The sequence below is a fragment of the Chrysochloris asiatica genome, unplaced genomic scaffold, assembly GCF_000296735.1.
Source record: "Chrysochloris asiatica unplaced genomic scaffold, ChrAsi1.0 scaffold00044, whole genome shotgun sequence".
Classification (NCBI taxonomy): Eukaryota; Metazoa; Chordata; class Mammalia; order Afrosoricida; family Chrysochloridae; genus Chrysochloris; species Chrysochloris asiatica.
In genome coordinates, this window is record NW_006408562.1 from 16,624,866 (window position 1) to 16,645,350 (window position 20,485).

The following is a 20,485-nucleotide window of genomic DNA, read 5'->3' on the forward strand; positions in this document are numbered from 1 at the left end:
TTGAATTCTTGGCCAACAGCCCTGTAACTCATTCCTAAAGGAAGCATTATATGACCATGTGTTTTCTCTGTACAGTTACATCACAGGCTTCTGGGGCTTAGAACACTAGACAGCGCTTCAGTACTGCACTTGAGGACCATTCTGAAAGGCAGTATCACCATCAGCAAGCACAAAATGCAAAAATGTGACACTAAACAGCAAAAAGGACATTTGTTTACTGTCTGAGAACTGAAACAGGATGGTAGGATGTTGCCTTATTTGACCTCTGCTCAAACATGCACACTGGATAACTCCAATGTTTTGCTGCTATAGAATATTTGTGTGTGAACACAAAAGCAACACAAGTAGCGACTTCGGGGATTATAAATAAATGTCACTGAGTAGGTGAATTCACACATACAGAATCTGTGAATAATGAAGATTAACTGCACTTTATATTTCCAATTAAAATTTTGCAATTTAAATGTCTATTTGGCCAAGATAATAGGCTGATAATTCTTGGGCTATTTGCTGTCCTGCAAACTACTCATAAACCTACTGTTCAGCAATTTTATTACTATTTGGCTTTGGTACAATCAAAGGGTTTGATTGCTTTGAGACCCAGGAGTACTTGTTTGAATTTCAGTAGCCAGAGAAGTCTGCCTCATTCTGAAATTGTTAGAAATAACAGGTTCTGAGATGGAGGGCTTGGTGGCCAGGTTTTGAGTTGACTTCCATTTGGAACACGTGGAGGAAAAGCTCTGATATCTAGGAGGTGTGGAACAGGAATGAACACTACCCAATGGTTCAGGGAATCCTGAAATCTAACCCACTGACCATCCATAGAACTGAAGTGGCCTCAGGGTTTAAGAATGTTGTTGTTAAGTGTCGTATAGTTGTTTCCAACTCATAGCAACCCTGTATAGAGTTTCCAATGAATATCTGGTGGGTTTGAACCATAGACATTGTGCTTATCCTACAGTGCCACACCACAGCTGTTATTAAATGTGTAGAATAATTCTTTACATTCCTCTGTTAAATTACCATTTAGAAAATATTCCCATGACATTTTTTTTCTGTACCTTCACATATGAGAGCGATTTCAAAGGGCCCTCATGGACAGAGACAAAATTAATTTTACACTTTATTGGCTATATATCACTGTTTTATAGCTCTATAAAATGGTTTCTAAAATATTGCCATTTTCATAGTATATATTATGATGATACTTTGGGGAACAGTAAATCGGACTGGGAAACATTTCTGCAAAGACTTCCTACTTAGTAGATGCAGAGGAATTTAAAATACAATTTCAGGCCAAAGGTTTTCTATTAGGCTGGTAATTGACAGATTGCAAACTCGGTTTGAACTGTAAGGTCGGTGGTTCAAGCTCACCAGCTGCTCCTTGGAAACCCAGTACAGGGTCGCTATGGGTCGGAATCAACTCAACGGCACTTCTCAACAACATAGGCCTATAGGCTAGTCAGATCAGTTTCAGGACGAGGAAATCTAAGAGAGTGTAAGGGTCATGCGCGCTTCCTCACTGCCTTGTTAAGTATGTGGAGTTCGTTTTGACTCGTAGCGATCCTGTACAGGTTTTCTAAGGCTGTAAATCTTTATGGGAGCAGAACGGCTCATCTTTCTTCTGAGGAACAGCTGGTAGCTTCGAACTGCTGTCCTTGAGGTTGGCAGCCTGACTCGTAATCACTACACTACCAGAGGATCCTTGAAAAACAATCGCAGCTTTAAGCACGTCTGGGAAATACTACAGTTACCCAAAAGGAACAGGGAAACATGGCCCCACATTTTACTCTGTCAAGTGATTAGCAAACATTAAAAGAGGCATGTATTTCAGTGACTTCCTCATTTTCAGATTCAAATGCACTCAAATATTTATGAACCCTCACTTTATGAACGTAATGAATAATCCTTGCCCCTTAGGTCTTTACAAATTAACAGGGCAAATAAGATCGTATCTAAGATGTTAATTCAGATAAACATAAGAGGTTTGAAATCTGCATTTGGTTTGAAATACACACACACACACACACACACACACACAGAGTCGATTCTTATTATTCATGGTAATGTGCTATGGAGTCGGCTCTGAACCATTACGACCCTGCATAGGGTTTCCAAGCCTCAACTTTCAAGGAGTCGTTAGGTGGTGCAAACAGTTAATCAGCTCAGATGTTAACTGCAATGCTGTAAGTTTGAGTCTACCCAGAGGAACCTTGGAAGAAAAGACTGGCCAAAAAGATCAGCCTTTGAAAACCCTGTGGAGCATCATTTAACACATCATGTTAAATTGACACAATAGTTCCTTGGTTGGATGCTCTAGAAAGTTCCAGAACACTGAATTAATAAATTCCAAGCTAACCTTGTTTGACCTCAGCTAAGAATGCAGTTCTCCACTCTGCTCAGGAGCATAACCATAAATGAGTTGGAAAGCTTTCAGAGTACTGATTTTGGGATTACATATAAAATTTAGCGAGTAGGCAAATCAAAAAGTCCAGAATCCATGAATAATGTAGATTGAGTTATAGATCATACACACACAGAGACATTTATAAACATCAAACAAATGCAACATTACCATTGTGACAAGAGACCTGACGTCTGGCAGGAAGGATTTGATCCTTTAAGAGTTCCATTATTCTGGGTGGATTGTACAAATTTAAATGCAGCTGCAATTTTTCTGCAAGAAAAACTGAAGTTTTAATCATAGCTCCATGTTTATATGTCAAAAAAAAAAAAAAAAAGAGAGAGAGAGAGAGAAAGCGAACTGGCATAAACTATTGTTGAACAATGAAACACTTCACATTTAGTGAAAAACAAAATCTTAACTTCTTTCGGAAATGGGAAAGTTGCCCTCAGTGAAAGGGTTTCTCAGTTGGCCTCAGGGAAAGCCCTTTCTTGTCTCTCATACAGTTTGTTCAGATTTCTTTTGTTTGTTTAGTGCAATTGCTTTCTTAAACAGGTATCTTCTAAGTTATATGCATAAGGAGCTCTGGTAGTGTAGCATTTATAAAACGGGCTGCTAACATCAAGGTCGGCAGTTTGAAACTACCAGCTGTTTTGTGGGAGAAAGATGAGGTTTTCTGCTCCCGTAAAGATTTACAGCCTAAGAAACCCTGTGTAGGGTCACTATGAGTCAGAACCGACTCCACGGTACTTAACAGCAAGCTATATGTATAAAATGATATAGTACTTCAGATGCACAAGAAATAAGATTTTCCTTAAGAAATGGTATTTTTGTGCTTTTCCCCTAAATAAAGGTAAACATTTCTAGGATTACTATAGAGCTTTGGTGTTGTGCTGTAGGATTAAGCACCGGACTCATAACTACAAGGTTGGCAGTTCAAACCCACCAGCCGTTCTCAGAAATACTATCAGAACCAGCTTGATGGCATGAAACAACCAACTCAATGGTACCTAACAGCAATATCAGGTCTAATGTGAATACAGGACAACCTCAGAACTTCTGTTTGCCAGGTGAGGTCAACACAATACTTCTTACTTGCATTTAAAATTTCTACCATACCTTTAAATGCCTAGCCACATACCTTAATATTCATCATAATTAATTTTTTAAATGAATCAGTTCTGCTAGAATTTAAAATGTTTACCTTAATATATTGCGTTTTCCTAAGTATCTGAAATTTTGAAGACACACACTAGAAAGAAAAAAAGTACTGAGTTCAATTATTCATACTCTTTTATGGATACAAACCACTCATCCAAATATGTTCATAGAAACATATTACATTTTCCATAAACCCTTTAATAGTTATTACTTATAAATACTTAGAACAAACAGTAGTATAATGAATTATTTTGAAGGTTGTAGGTGGGGAAACAAAGCTGCATAATTAACCCTAAAACTTACTCTAAGATGCTGAAGAAGTCAGACACCTCTGGGCTGGGGGCTCTTTGCCAGTAGGCAATTAGAGTCTCTGAAAGAAAATAGCAAATAGCATGATATTAGATGAAATTCTAAGTTCTCTTTTTGGAAATTCGTTTTTAAGAGCTTTCTTTACCCTCTGAAATCGTTTTAATAATGTGAAGAAAACACATAAGAAGACTCCGGGTTTCTGCTTGATCTAATTTGTCAAATCGGAGAGTTGAGCCTATCAAAGACAAGGGTCTTGGGATCTATGGGATTAAAGAAGCAAGAAGGATTGAGTAAGAAAGAGAGCTCTCTGACCTACAATAAAGATGAATGCACTGGGAGGAAAGGGTTACCTTTTCACAGTTGTCTATCTTCTCACTGCTCTTTTCATTGGTACTTGGATTGGAGTCAATACTTGCTAATGATGCTCTGGAGTCAGCATGGTTTACTGTAGAAATAGCTATTGATGAAAATGCTGCAAACACAAGTCACAGCACACACATGATAATGAGATGCATGAGTACAAAACAAAAGTGAAATGATAAATCAAAAAGATGTGGATTATTGAGGTGGTAGGAGTATTTGGAAAGATTAACATAATGTTCTGAGGTTAACATTAAGATACACGTTATATTTCTATAGGAGAATCTTGATAAAAAGGAGGAAATTGTAGAACAGAATTTACAAGTCTAATGGAATCTAGATTTTCTAGAGTTTTAGAAGCTGGGTGATCCCCAGAATGATTACCCCGAGTAATCTTTAAATCCTAACCTAAAAATCTCCCCTGAAGGTTTCTATAACCCAAACAATATTTAGCTTAATTAGGAAAGAATGTCTGCCTTGAGCATTGTGGTCTTTTAAAAACAGCTACATGGAATTGACAACAACAATTGGAAGACTGAATAGAAAACTTCAGTGGTAATGAGTTAATGGGGGAGGAGCAATTCTGGAAAAGAATGTGACCACAGCTGTATAACTTGAAGAATGCCGACAATGTCAGTGAAGTGGTGAATGCTTTAATGTGTCCATTCTCAACAACAACAACAACTAAGTCAAATCACTCTGAGTAGTATTGTAACAGTGATGGACTGCAGAACATTCAGACCATTATAAATGGGGGAAAATAACAGAGGAATACTTAAAAAATTTTTTTTCTGAAAAGGAATATCTTTTAAAGGAATCTATTTCCTGTTTTTTTAAAAAAATGCTTTAATAAAAGCTCATAAGGATACTTTTGGGGAAAGAGTTTCAACTTAGGATGGTTTGTGATAAATTAAAGTGACATTTCCCAAACAGTTCTAAAACATAATCCTTGAAGTTGAAGAGCTATTCTATTTTAAAAGGCTCTGTGCAATAAAGACTTAAAGACTGTCCAAAATGAAGCAATTTGATTACATCCGAGCTGATTGCTCCTTAAGTCCAGTAAAAAAAGACGACTAAGTGGAATCACTGGATGGCATTCAAAGAACTATTTATCTAAAAAAGTATGAATTAGCAGTATCAAGGCAGTCTACTTTGCCATAAAGCTTATTCATGATGAGTTATGGATTGGGTAAAAAGCCCAATGATACACAATGTAAACACAGATGGGTGTTAAACACAAGTGATCTCAGAGGGTCTCGTGTACCTGCTATGGAATTTAAAACATCTTTAGAGAATGATGTATCCACAGAGTTTGCGTGCTTCATAGATGGCTGGGGTTGGAATCCTCCATTGGTGCTAAGATCATCTCTAGATCCCTGAAGTCAAAGCAAAGAAGACGCTAATGGGATTCACAATATGCCAACAGTGTTCACCCACATACGCTTTCTTCATTACACTTGCAATTAGACGGTATTTGATTTAATCTTTTAAAAATGGTTGGACTGCGTATCAGTGTATTTATGGACTATTTTATATAGTATCATTTTCATGGATTGCATTATGCATAACACTAGGACTAACGCTGTAGGACCAACAATGGACGCCAAATCACAAGGTTCAAACCCACCCGATGTTCCTCAGAAACCCTATACAGGGTTGCTATGAGTTGGAACCAACTCGACAGCACTTAACAATAGTCTCCAGTTTGGTACTCATGATAATCCTGTGATGTAGGTATTTTATACCATTTTATTAATAAGGAAATGGAAGCTTGAAAAAGTTGGATAATTTATCTAAGGTCACACTGTTACTTTAACAGTTCAGGGATTGTTGTTAAGCGTTGCTGAAGGTTCGACTCATAGTGACCTTATATAGGGTTTTTGAGGAGTGGCTGGTGAGTGTGAATCACCAACCTTGCAGTTTAAGTGGCTTTTCAGTCTGGTGCATTAGCCCACAGTGCCACACTAGGACTGCACTAGGTAGGCCTAAAGGTAGTGGAGAAGACAAAAGGGGCACAAATGTAGCCGAGACACCTGGTCGAACGGGAAAGATGTGCATGGTGAGCAGAAAAGAGTGAGAAAAAAAATACTGGAGAGATGGACTGGAGGAAGGTGACCAATCTAGAGCAAATGGATTGATAAATCATTTGTCTTGGATAAAACATCTCAAAATGTCTTGGAAGAGTTTTCTTTAAAGCCTACTTTTCTCACCATTGGAGAAGAATGGTCCCTCAGGGTAAGCATATTAAAAAGACAAATGCTTTATTAAAATATAATTTTGAAAGAAGATGCAAAGTTACCTGATTCGATGTATTAATGGTAAAAGGATACAGGTCCTTCAGGTAAATTCTTGGCATATTGTCCAGAAGCATGCCATAGAGGGGCATATATAAACTTGCTATCTGGGCCTGCTTTTCCTAGGTGAAATGGTAGCCAAAAGAAATGATTCACAAAAAGTCAATAGGCTTGTAGATTTCATACACTTAATGCAGTGAGCCATTGAACAGTAATTAGGGCAGAGAGATGGGGCAATCACTTACTGGTTCTCTGTATCGATCATCAAATGAATGCTTAGCCATAAGATTTTTTAGGACAGCTAAGGCTAAGTGCCTGATATCTTGGTCTTCCTGCAGAGCAAAGCCAACTTCTCGAAGCAGAATTCCAATTAGGAAGTGTTTGCGGCAAAATTCATTTGTGACTGAATATTCAGGCATTTCTTTAAAAAAAGATAGCAAAACAAGAACAAAAACAATGCCTTAAGTTATTGAAAATCAAATAATCACTTTTAAATTACGACATACTTAGCTATCAACTACTATCAATTCCTCACACTACTAAGAGAGATTCAGTAGTATAGTGTTGCCATAGAGATAAGATGGGTCCTCAATGAGTATGCAATCAGATAGGTTGATTTGCTGTGTACTGAAACACAAAGGCAAATTATGCATGATGTTAATTGTTTAATTTCATAAAAGCAGACACTATATGGTATGACTAGAATTGAGTAGAGAAAACATACATTTGTGTCTGAAATAATTAGAATTTCAGGATGGAGTGTTTTAGAGGATGTTTAAGGACAGGTAGGCTTTAGAGAAATGAGATTTGTGAGAGCAGGTGAAGCCAGTGGGTAGAAGGTGAGGAAGAGAAGGGACAGAGGTCATGATGGACAGAGTTCTGAAAGTCCAGGAATGTGGGGGAGCAGTAAGCCCAATGGCCAAAAGAAGAGCAGTGAGATTGAGACCTGAGAGATAGATTGGGATGATGGAGAGACTTAGGTGCAGACTCCTTTGTCAATGTTTGCATTCCTGCACCATTTGCATTGACTTCTGCAGGCAATAGGAACAGCCACGATGGCTTTTGAGATTGGAGGTCTGATTAGACCAATGAGTTAGGCAGTAGGGATATGTAGGTGAGGTTTACAACACAGGGGACTGTAATCATGGGAAGGGGAGAAGGGAAGAGATGGAGTTTGGACTGGGATGGTGGAAACTGAGTAGTCAAAGAAAATTCTCCAGAAACTGAGGGAGGGAGGAGAGAGTAGAACCAAAGGGGTCTGCCAAGTGTTGACCCTGAACTATGGAGAAAAGAATGTTAAATATTGGATTTATTCAAAATTGTCTAATGTGCTTTATGCATGTATTAAATATATATATGAAGCACATTGGAAATTTTATATTGTTATTGTTATTGTTCAGTGCCATCGAGTCAGTTCCGATTCATAGTGACCCTTTATAGGGTTTACGAGGAGCGGCTGGTAAGCTTGAACAGCCAACTTTGCAGTTCAAACCAACTTTGCAATCCAGTGTATTAATCCACAGCACCATATCAGGATTCCTATATAAGTATATACATACATATACACATACATATGTTGTTGTTAAGTGCTGTCAAATCAGTTCTGACTCATAGTGATCGATCCTGGATAGAGTTTCCAAGGAGCAGCTGGTGAGCTTGAACCACTGACCTTGAGGTTCAAATTCACTTTGCCATTCAGCGCATTAACCTACAATGCCACATCAGGATATATATATATGCCAATTCCTACTCATAGCCACCCTATATAGGGTTTCCAAGGTGCAGCTAGTAGGTAGAACTACTGACATTGTGGTTGGCAGTCCAGTGCTGGCTGGTCCTATGGTGCCACACCAGGAATATATGAGAATATATATATATATATATTTGTTGTTGTTGTTATGTGCCGTGGAGTCGGTTCCAACTCATAGTGACCGCGTCCAGGGTTTCCGAGGCTGTTAATCTTTACGGGAACAGAACGCCTCATCTTTCTCCCGTGGAGCAGCTGGTAGTTTCGAACTGCTGACCTTGCGGTTTGCAGCCTGATTCGTAACCACTACACTACCAGAGCTCCATATACATATATATATATATATATATATATATATATATATATAGAGAGAGAGAGAGAGAGAGAGAGAGAGAGAGACAGACAGAGACAGAGACAGAGAGAGACAGAGAGACAGAGAGAGTCCTGGTGTGGCATTGTGGGTTAATGCGCCAGACTGCAAAACTGTTTGAACCACAAGGTCGGTGGTTAAAGCTCACCAACCACTCCTTGGAAACCCTATACAGGGCCGCTATGGGTTGGAACTGACTCGATGGCACAATATACATCAATATTAATGGATTGTGATACAATTATTAATATTTAGATCATGCGAAATGAAATCCCATTATTTACCTGATGCATGTAATTCTTGAGTTGATTCTGAAGGTGTCAGAGGATCTAGATTTCATATAAATGAGTGAAAAGTTAAAATACATTCATACTCAGATATACACCTATATTTAGTAACTAAGTTTTATTTACACTTGAAAATTAAAATGCATTTTAGTTCTCAAATGCAAGTGTGTCCTTTCGACATTCCAGTTTTTCAGGAAGTAAGGCTGAGGCCAATCTGTCTTCCTAGAAAAGAACGCCATCAACAGAATTAACTACAGTTGTGTGAAGACGGAGAAGCTAAATATCATCAGCCAAAACATGACCACAAATCCTCAATTGTTCATACACAATTTCAAGGGGAAGCTGAAGAAAAACAAGTCCATTAGAGCCAAATATGACTTTGAGAATACCCCATGTGAATTTAGAGACAATCATAGGAACAGAGTTGACACATGGAACACTAATGATAATAGACCAGAAGAGTTGTGGGATGACATCAAGAGCAAAAAGTCATTAAAAAGACAGAAAAGATCAAAATGGATGTCAGAAGAGACCTAGATATTTGCTTTAGAATGAAGACTAGCTAAAGCAAATAGAATAAATGATGACGTAAAAGAGCAAAACTTAAGATTTCAAAGGGCAGGTTGCAAAAACAAAATGGTGCAATAAACTGTGCAAAGACCTAGAGACATGCTCAGCATTTCTCAAGCTGAAAGAACTTAAGAGAATATTCAAGCCTTGACTTGCAATATTGAAGAAATCTATGAACAAATGTTGAATGATGCAGGTGGGATCAAAAGAAGATGGCTATTTCGATCCCGTCATCAAAGGAAGATACACAGGGTCACTGTACCAAAAAGAACTGGGTGACATTCAACCATTTCCAGAGCTGGCACCTGGTTAATAACCTATGGTATTGAAGGAGAAAGTCCATACTGCATGAAAGGTATTGGCAAAAAACAAGGCTCCAGGAATTGACGGAATATTGGGTGAAATGTTTCAACATACCGATACAGTACTGGAAGCACTAAATTGTTTATGCCAGGAAATCTGGAAGATATTTCTGTGGCCAAACCACTAGAAGTGATCCATATTTGTGCCCATTCCCAAGAAAAGTGATCCTAAAGAATATAGAAATTATCAAACAATATCATGAATATCACATTCAAGCAAAATTTTGCTGAAAATAATTCAAAAACGATTGCAACATTACATTGACAGGCTGTTGTTGTTGTTATGTGCCGTGGAGTCGGTTCCGACTCATAGCGACCCTGCTGCACAGGGTTTCCAAGGCTGTAAATCTTTACGGGAGCAGAAAGCCTCATCTTTCTCCCGTGGAACAGCTGGTAGTTTCGAACTGCTGACCCTGAGGTTAGCAGCCCGATTCGTAACCACTACACTACCAGAACTCCTTCCACTGACAGGTAGCTGCCAGATATTCAAGTCAGATTCATGGAACGAATGATATTAGTTTTAGTATCAAATGGATCTCAGCTGAAAGCGGAGCAGACCAGAAAGATGTTTATTTGTGCTTTATTGACTATGCAAAGGCATCCAACTTCGTGGACCATAACAAACTATGGATAACACTGCAAAAAAATGGGAATTTAAGATCCCTTAATTGTGTTCTTGCAGAACCTCTCTATAGACCAAAAGGCATATATTTTAACAAAACAAGGGAATACTGAATGTTTTAAAATCAGAAGAGGTGTGCATCAGGGTTGTATCCTTTCACCATACTTATTCAATCTGTATGTTGAGAAAAGAAATCAAGAAGCAGGATTATATAAAGAAGAATGTGGCGTCAGAATTGGAGTAAGGCTCATAAAACAGCTTGTGATATGTAGATGATACAACCTTACCTGCTGAAAGGAGGAAGTCTTGAAGCACTTACTAATGAAGATAAAAAAAATAGAGCGTTCAATATAGATTACAACTCAATGTCAAGCCAGTAAAAATCCTCACAACCGGACCAACATCATGATAAATGAGAAAATATTGAAGTTGTCAAAGATTTCATTTTACTTGGATCCACAATTAATCCTCATGGAAGCAGCAGTCAAGAAATTAAATGACATGTTGCATCGGGGAAATCTGTTGCAAATGACTTTTTTAAAATGTCAGAGAATAAAGATGTCACTGAGAACTCAAGTGTAGCTGCTCTATGCCATGGTATTTTCAACCACCTCATATGCATGAGAATGCTAGACATGGATGAGGAAGACCAGATAAGAATTGATTGATTTGAATTACGTTATTGGTGGAGAATATGTCAAGTATCATGGACTGCCAGATGAAGACACAAATCTGTCTTGGAAGAAGTGCAGCCATGTGAGAAATTGTCAAGATGGTCCATCTTCAGAAATAAAGGGCACACGCACGAGAATGGTAGACTAGACATAGGCTGTTGATTCACACCCAGGGGTATGTGAGCAGGATGAATTGGGAAAGAGGGGAAAGAAATCTGTTCTAGGACTTGGAACTTTAAATAAAAATACAGTCATTAAGGCCATGGGCACCATCCAGGCTAGATCGGGAACCCTATACTAATGGGGGAGGGATTCTCAAAACAGGGGAGTAAAACTCTTTGCGAGTCAGCCATACAGCAATGTTTTCCTGTGTACTGGATTGGGCGCCTGATTTTGCACAATCAAATATAGAAAACCTCACTCTTGCTAAACTGAGCACAGATTGGATTTCTTGAGTGTTTGTCGGTAAGCACTTGTGATAACTCACTGGTAACCTCATAACCAAGAGGAACCAAGGCAGCATCTGGGGTTATCAACAATGTATATAAATCTGTCTTGGAAGAACTGTAGCCAGGATGGTAAAACGTCATCTCTCATACTTTGGACATGTTTTCGAAAGTGACCAGTCCCTGGGGAAGGACATCATGCTTGGTAAAGTGGAGGGTCAACAAAAACAAATGAAGGCCTCCAATGAGATGGATTGGCCCAGCAGTTGGTTAAAACATAATATCAATTGTGAAGATGGGCAGGACCAGACAGTGTTCTGTTCTGTTGTGCATGGGTATCTATGAGTTAGAGTGGAATCCATCATCGAACAGCAACACAAGCATAGTAAACAGAAGCCCCATTCTTACCTGAAACCCAAACCAATCCCTCTCTCTAGCCCAGAAGTATCAATACTTCTCACACTGCCTTCCCTCATCTTTCCCTCCTTTTTCTCTTTCTCCTGGATTTCTCACTCCCTCTTTTTCCCTTGCTTCCAAGATACATGTTTTCTTCATTTCTAGTAACTGCATTCTAACATAATTGCAAACACGAGCTGGTGACTTTAAATCAACTTATACTTAAAACACTGCTCTTCCTCTCAGTAATTATATATCTCAAATCAAAGTAAAGGCCTCATCACTAGAGTCAGAAATGACTTGAAGGCAGTTAGCACTAACAACATGGTGAAAGACAGTACAGCTCTGGGTTAAAATTCTTTGAATTACAATGGTCAGTTTTAGAATTCCGTTTGCCTTGTTTTAAGGGAAAGAGAAAAAGTGAAAACTTTAACGCTGTGGAATTGTATTCATTATTGTATGCTAATGACGTCTGCTTTTCAGTCATATTGTCTGGGTCTGAAGTCTGTGTGACATCTTCAGGCAGAACTATGACCAGGGAGTTGGAAAAGCGACAACTAAGAGCAAGAGAAACAAAGTTGTTCACTTTGGAGGAACTGAAGAGAATTCTGAGAACTCTTACCTGGTATGTTTGCTGAATGTATGGGCAGACACAGAGGGATAAAATGTTCGTGTTGACATACTTCTTGCAGAAAGTCAAATTTATACTGGCACAGAGTCTGAAAAACAGGACAATTGAGTATTATTTGCATACCAAGAAATTTCATAAAAACAAAAAATATATTGAATCTATCACCTAAAAAAGGAGATGTAGTTATTTGGTGTGGTGATGTATAATGGTTTCTGTCCCCTCCAAAGTGACGAATGTAGTTAGGTTCTCCAGTTTTGGAAACTGATCAAGGTCTCCAGATGGAACGATGCCATTTTTGACTTGATGCTCAGTTTCTATGACATAGGTTTTCAAAGACTAAACAATTCTACTGAGTCATGTTTCCTCATCTTTTAGCTTACTCTATAATAGGAAGACCCCCAGTGAGATGGATTGACAAAGTGGCAGCATCAATGGGCTTGAGCGTGGCAACAATTGTGAGGTTGCCCCAGGACCGGGCAGTGTTTCATTGTGTTGTACATAGGGTGGCTATGAGTCGGTACTGACTCGATGGCACCTAATAACAACATAATAGGCTTGGAGTCCTGGTGTGGCACTGTGGGTTAATGTGCCAGGCTGTAAAGCCATTCGAACTGAAAGGTCGGTGGTTCAAGCTCACCAGCTGCTCCTTGGAAACCCTATACAGGGTTGCTATGGGTCGGAACTGACTTAACGGCACTTCACAACAACATGAGTTTAAACTGACAACAAAAACACCCTCTTAAAAAAGTATTTAGAGTGAGGATTAAATTCTCAAATGAAATCAAATGACATTTAATCATTTGATTGAACTCTGGTCAAAAGGGAATTAGTACTGCCCCCCAAAACTGATGCTCAAACTCATAAAGACAACCTGAAAGGTTAGCTGAAGATCATTATTTCCAACAATATGCAACAAATCCACTGTAGTTTTGGTGTTGCACTGCAGGATAAGCATTGGATGGCTAACCATGAGGTCGGAGGTTCGAACCCACCAGCTCCTCCTCAGAAATGCTATAAGTTGGAACCGACTTGGCGGTACTTAACAACAACAACAACTCCTCTTGCAGGACTCCTAGTGTGGCAAGGTAGAATCAGCACTGGACTTCGAACAATAAGGTCGGTGGTTCAAACCTACCAGTTGCTCTTTAGAAACCCTACACAGGGTCTGCTTGAGTTGGAACCGACTCAATGGTACTTAACAACAACAACACCCTCCAGTAGGGTTGCTATGAATCAGAACTCATAGCAGCCATGAGTTTTTATCTTCCCTCCTAAGGATCCTCCATGGTGGCACAACAGGTAAGTGCTCAATTGCCAACAGAAAGATAGTTTGAATGAACACCCGCTTCTAATGAGTCACCTTGGAAACCCGGTGGGGCCAATTTGAATTGGAAAGGACTGGGAAGAGGCAAGCATGTGATCCAAGGCTGATCAGTCACATGCTTCTATGGAATGTGAATCTTTAAAAATATAGTTTGTAATAGTTTTTGGTGGTAATGTACACAACTCAACATACATCCATTCACAATTTCTACATGTTCAGCTCAATAACATTGGTTACATACTATATAGTGTGTCATGATTCTAGCTCTACCCTTATTGGTTCATCACCAGTAACCTAGACTCGGTCCTTTAAGATGATCATCTGTGTTTCAGATTAACTGTGGCCAACGTATACTCATCTACATAATCCTGAAGCAAACACTTCATATTAATCAGGTCAAATGTTGCTTACTTTAATAATGGCTTTAAGGGATAGTTTGGGCTCAAGGTTCAAAGATTTATCCATACATTCAATTTGGGGGTTCCCCTAGTCTCAGTGGATTCAGTAAGTCTGCTTTCCATACATATTTAAAGTTCTGTTTCATATTTTTCTCCTTTTGATCAAGGTTGATCTATTGGGTCCTTGATGGAAACGTGGAACATAAATTTTAAAGAACACGTGAAGAGGAAGAAAATAGTCCCAGCTGATTACTCTAAGCAGCAGAAACATCCTGGAATCTGGAACTGGGTTGGCCCATGGTCTCTTCTAAGTTTGGTTCCGTTTCATCAATGTTTCTTCTTGTTGTTGTTAGATGTCCTCGAGTTGGTACCGACTCACAGAGACCCTATACACAACAGAATGAAACACTGTCCGGTCCTGGGCTAACCTCACATATGTTGCCACGCTTGAGCCCATTGATGCTGCCACTTGGCCAATTCAATCCTCTTTTTCTCTGACCCTCCACCTTACCAAACATGATATCCTTCTCCTGCGGCTGGTCCCTTCTGACAATATGTCCAAAGTATGAGAGACAAAGTCTGGCCATCTTGGCCTCCAAGGAACACTCTGGCTGCACTTCTTCAATACACATCTGCTTGTTCTTCTGACAGCCCATAGCACTTTCAATATTCTCCTCCAACATCATAACTCTATTTACTCTTGATACCCTTCCAATAAATTTCCTTTTACTCAAATTGAAGTCAATTTCTGTTGCTTGCAATCCATAGAACATTAATTGATACAGTTGTCATGATTTGGCTCATGGTACTATGGGCTAGACTTTGGGATGCTAACCATTAGTTTGGAGGTTCAAATTTACCATCCACTCCACAGGAGAGAGTTGAGGTTGTATGCTCCCATAAAGATTTATAGTTTTGGAAACCATATGTAAGGTCACCAGAAGTTAGACTCAACTCCACAGGACTGGGTGAGTGGGCCCATTTTGAGTCTTATTTTACACAAGAGCCCCTCGAACATATATCATGTTGTTAAGTACCGTGGAGTCGGTTCCGACTCATAGTGACCCTGCGCAGGGTTTCTGAGGCTGTAAATCTTTATGGGAGTAAAACACCTCATCTTTCTCCTGCAGAACCACTGGTAGTTTCGAACTGCTGACCTTGAGGTTAGCAGCCCGATTTGTAACCACTGTACTACCAGAGCTCCTTAACATATGCCATACTGTAGCTTAATGGTTCTTAAAGTTGGGAATGCTTAAGAATCTTCAGAAAATCTTGTTAAACCACAGCAATTCTGTTGCCAGGTAATGTTGCTGTACTGCTCTAAGAATCACACTTTGAAAAACTCTGCTCTGGACTCAGTATTTCTTCCCCATCTCTGTATTCAGAACCTGGCCTGGATGGGGTGACCAACAGTCTCTATCTTGCTAACACTGAGAAGTTCCAGGAAGTGGGATTTATAGTGCTAACACCAAGAGAGGCCCTGGGACACAGGGGCCACACAAATTGCTGGCAAGAGCCATTCCTTTTACAACCCACAGGAAATAGAAACATGAATAAGTCCATTCCATTCTCTCTTGCTCCCTACTAATGGAGGAATTGGGAAGCTTACTCGGCAGATACAGCATTTTAAATGGCTGTCTCTCCTTGGCATAGGGATTCTTTTCAGATTAAGAAATGGATAGGTTAATGCTTTAGGTAGATAATCAGAGAGAACAAGTTTATTCATCATGCCACAGGTAAGTAAGCAAGGACTCCTACACCTGGTTCTTACCTTGAGATCACCTGAGGAGAACATGCTGATGTAATTGTTCACTATCTTAAACACAAATCCACGGTCCATAAACGTAAAGCAGCGCTGAAAAAGGACAGAAGTCTAAATTCACACAGTTTTTACTTTAAGAACAAGTCAATCACCGAGCAGTTGGTGTAATAACTATGAATTGGAAAACTAATCTGTGATGTAAACATTCACATAAAGCAAAATAAAATGCTACCAAAAAAAAAAAAGGAGAATTTTGAAGGTTTTAGAAAAGATGATTAAGAAGATTAGATTAAGATAGGAATTAAGATAGGATTGAAACTAAATGTGATATATACTAAGTATTTGAAAAATCATCAAAACATGTTCCAGCATTAACGCACATGTAGCAATTACTGAAAATTCTAGGTATAGTAACAAACCCAAAATGTGCAAGTATATATTTATTAGTTTTGTAAACCACCAGCTGGGGCTTTACAAGCAAATATAGTCATGCCGTTAAAAAAACACAAACAAACTCAGTAACTGTATTTTTTAAAAATAGTTTCAGGTTTATAGAACTATTGAGAAATTAGTACAGGGAATTCCTAGAGACCCCTCCCTCCCCGGCACACAGTTTCTCAATTATTAACATCTTGCCTTACTGTGGCACATTTGTTACAATGAATGAACTAATATTGAGTTGGTTGCAAATCATAGCAACACCATGTGACTGATATCTGATCATACTCTTTTGTCCAAAGGATGTTTAAAAGACTATCCTTCAAAGTTGTTGTTGCTAAGTACTGTCGAGTAGGTTCCCACTCATAGGAACCCTGTCTAGGGTTTATCAGGAGTAGTTGGTGGGTTTGAACCACAGACCTTGCAGTTCAAACCAACCTTGTGGTCTAGTGCATTATCCTACAGTGCCACACCAGGACTCCATTCATTCTTTAGGTTATGTAATTCTACATTAATAATGAAACATTACAAATTAGTCATCACTGGTATTTAACAACTGAAATGGATTCTAACACAACAGTTGTTCCAAGAGGACAGGATTTCCGGGCACCAGTGTGTGGCAGATACAAATGTCCTTGCTTCGAATGTATCCATTGTCATAAAGTGCATGGTAACCACATATGTTGACAGTTACACTGCCCCATAGGGTTTTCAGGAAACATCTTATTGTTCTAAAAAAAAATTCAGCAGGTGAGTTTGAGCCATGGTGTCATCAGGACTCCCAATAAACCAATATTGATATGCTAGTATTATTAGGAAGTAAGAGGAACCCTGGTAGTTTTATGGTTAATTGATAGATCAATGGTTGGAACCCACCCGTGGCAATGTGATCAGTTCCCGTAAAGGTGTTGTTGGTAAGTACCGTCTGTGTAGGGTTTCCAAGGAGTGGCTGGAGGGTTTGAACCACTGACCTTGAAGTTCAAACTGACCTTGTGGTCCTGTGCATCATCCTGCAGCGCCCCATAAACATAACAGCCTAGGAAACATCATGAGCCATTCCTACACTGCCACACAGGGTCCCTGTGAGTGGAAATCAACCTAACAGCACATGACAGCTACTTTATAACGTCTATAGATTACATTAACGATCATTTATTCTGTTGAACAGTTCCATGGTTATTGTTGTTAAGTGCCGTCAAGTTGGTTCCGATACTTAGTGACTCTGTATAGGGTGTCTGAGGAGCATTTGGTGGGTTTGAACTGCTGATCTTGTGGTTTGTGCTCTAGCGCTGAGCCAAGCACCACATCAGGGGTCTATACAGTTCCATAGGTTATGACAAATGCAGAGGAGTTCCTGTAGCCACAATTATAGTATCATACAGGATAGTTTTAGAGTCATAACCCTGTTCCCCTATCTTTGACTTATTTACTTCTTGCTCTTTCCTTCTTGAACCTCTGGAAACTTCTGGTCTTTTTATAGTCACTAAGATTTGTGTCCTGGTATGGCACTGCAGGATAATGCGCTGGACTACAAGGTGGTTTGAACCAAAAAGGTGGTGGTTCCAACTCACCAGCCACTCCTTGGAAACCCTAAACAGTTGCAATGAGTCAGAACTGACTTGACAGCATTTAAAAACAACAAGGTTTTTGTGGAGTCCTGGTGTAGCACTGTAGGATAAGCACTGGATGGTGTTGTTAAGTGCCATTGAGTCAGTTCCAACCCATAACGACCCTGTATAGTGACCCTATGTTTCTGAGGAGCAGTTGGTGGGCTTGAACTGCTGACCTTGCAGTTCAAACGGTTTTGCAGTCTGGTGCATTAACCCCACAGCACCACACCAGGATTCCAAGCACTGGATAGCTAACTGTAAGGATGGCAGTTCAAATTTACTAGTTACTCCTTGGAAACCCTGTGCAGGGTTGCTATTAATATAATTTGAAAATGTTTTATTGCATTAAAAATGAAATGTGGCTGGATTGAAGCCCACCAAAGATGCATTATATTGATTTTCCACCTCTCTCCATAGCTTTTAGGGCTCTACTACTAGTATTTATAAATTCTTACTTCCACCCACAATGTTCTTGTGTCTCCGATAAAAAAAACAAGTTCAAGGTTTTATCAGTCAAGAATTGGACAGGAGAAGGAAGAGAAGAGAAACATTATCTTCTTTTTTATCGAGTACATTTGGTTAAGCATATTAAAAGATCCTAATTCCTCACATTAGCTTTTATTGTTTTTGTTTTTGTTTCACTTTGAATTTTTTTTTTTTCAAAATGAATTCCTGCAATCCAAAGAAATATAACCAATCCAGTTTAGTAAGCAATATTTTAGTTGATAATTTCCCTTTTGTGTGATCAGTGCATTAACGTTTCATTGTATAAACAGGAACTGGATGGAATATAGCATAAAGCCCCAGAGATTTTCTCCTTCAGGCTTAAAAACATAGATGTTTTCTTTTTCCTTTCAAAATAGCTATAAGTAGTATGACTTGACATCACTAAAATACCCTTTTATTTTACCTGGTCTTGTTTCCATGAGACTCCCAATTGTGAAAAAAAAAAAAGATGAAAAAGTATCTTACACACATGCAAGACAGACAGATGAAAGTGCTCATATAAGAGTTCTGGTTTTGACATCTCATCATAAATAATACAGGTATGACATATAGAAGATTCTCAATCTCTTGTATCCACTGTACTTGGGGCTTGAGGAAAATTGCTATCTAGCATAAGTATACCTTAAGAAATCTGGCAACACTATGGTTTGCTCTTCTTGTTTCGTCAATTGCATCTTTGTATTTCCAAATCACATGGTCAGATAGGACCATTACAAGAGTGTCCAATTCCTGGTGGTAAGATTCAGGAAATCTTTGAGCGCGTGAAAGCTAAGGAAAAATGGATTATTTCTTTTTAATTATGCCATTTAAAACATAAACCCTGGGTAAAATAAAACTAAGAGATACATTTCATTTCATACATTTTCAAGTGGAAAATTGTAACTTCATTCCATTTTTAAACCCCTTCATAGGGATATATCACAATGAGAACAAAGTGTGAAGATATCTGCACTTTCAGAGATGAGCGCAGAGGGTAAGGGGAATCATGAATGGATCAGAGCAGAGGTTGATGATGAATACCCCACAGAGCTCTGTGACCAATTGCAGTGATTGGGATGTAGTTTATCCAACTTGCCTCCTACTTGTATGTTCCCTTTCAGGAAGAGAGGTCCATGGGAACTGTGGAGGAGGTACAGATTCCCCAAACTGTACAATACACGTGCAATGAGGGGGAAGACATGGTGTGCATAGATTAGATGTTCCTTCAAGATAGAATCTTCTAGGAGGAACTGCTATGGCTTGGGGAACTACTCAAGCATTCATATCCATGCAACACTCCCCAGCTCTGAACAATGACCAGCAAGGGACACAGCACATGGGTATTAGAGCCGGGATATTTCTGCCCAACACAAGATTTCTCTAATACACACCTTTTGCTATCAGGCTACCCATTGGACCAACTGAAACTTTCTTCCCTATAAGGGTTCTTTCTAGCTAGACTTCCTTCCTGACCCTGTCCTTCCATGGAACCAGAATTTCCTAGTTCTTTTTCCTGTTCTTTTTACCATCCTTTGATATTTATCCCAATAAATCTTTTGCATTTCTAATTTGACCTAGTTCTGACATCTAGTTCTGAAGAACTAACTATAGAACTAAAACATTTCCCCCTACTTACAAAGCAATCAGTGCAATGCAACTGCTGAGGTTTACCAAGTAAACAAAATTGGAGCTAGAGGGAATATGTTTATTCACATAATTGTTGGAAAATATTATGTTACCTAAGATCTTACCTGAATTTTATTTGTGTCGATCAAGTGCTGTGCCATTGATTTTAGGATAATTGCAAAGAAGAACCAGGAATGCTGATAGGAAA

General features: G+C 39.0%; 1 protein-coding gene across 2 annotated transcripts in view; it reads right to left on the reverse strand.

Annotated features, from left to right (window-relative positions):
* The window catches only part of DOCK10 (dedicator of cytokinesis 10), a 401,968-nt gene that overhangs the window by 52,844 nt on the left and 328,639 nt on the right, over window positions 1-20,485 (reverse strand). For both annotated transcript variants that reach the window (XM_006861898.1, XM_006861899.1), the window contains exons 27-39: window positions 20,403-20,474; window positions 19,294-19,440; window positions 16,127-16,210; window positions 12,625-12,721; window positions 8,930-8,974; window positions 6,774-6,949; window positions 6,534-6,650; window positions 5,499-5,610; window positions 4,225-4,346; window positions 4,020-4,134; window positions 3,869-3,935; window positions 3,609-3,656; window positions 2,576-2,677 (exon numbers count right to left, since the gene is read on the reverse strand). In XM_006861898.1, the coding sequence (XP_006861960.1) occupies window positions 2,576-2,677; window positions 3,609-3,656; window positions 3,869-3,935; window positions 4,020-4,134; window positions 4,225-4,346; window positions 5,499-5,610; window positions 6,534-6,650; window positions 6,774-6,949; window positions 8,930-8,974; window positions 12,625-12,721; window positions 16,127-16,210; window positions 19,294-19,440; window positions 20,403-20,474 (1,304 nt within the window). The remainder of the gene's footprint in view (window positions 1-2,575; window positions 2,678-3,608; window positions 3,657-3,868; window positions 3,936-4,019; window positions 4,135-4,224; window positions 4,347-5,498; window positions 5,611-6,533; window positions 6,651-6,773; window positions 6,950-8,929; window positions 8,975-12,624; window positions 12,722-16,126; window positions 16,211-19,293; window positions 19,441-20,402; window positions 20,475-20,485) is intronic.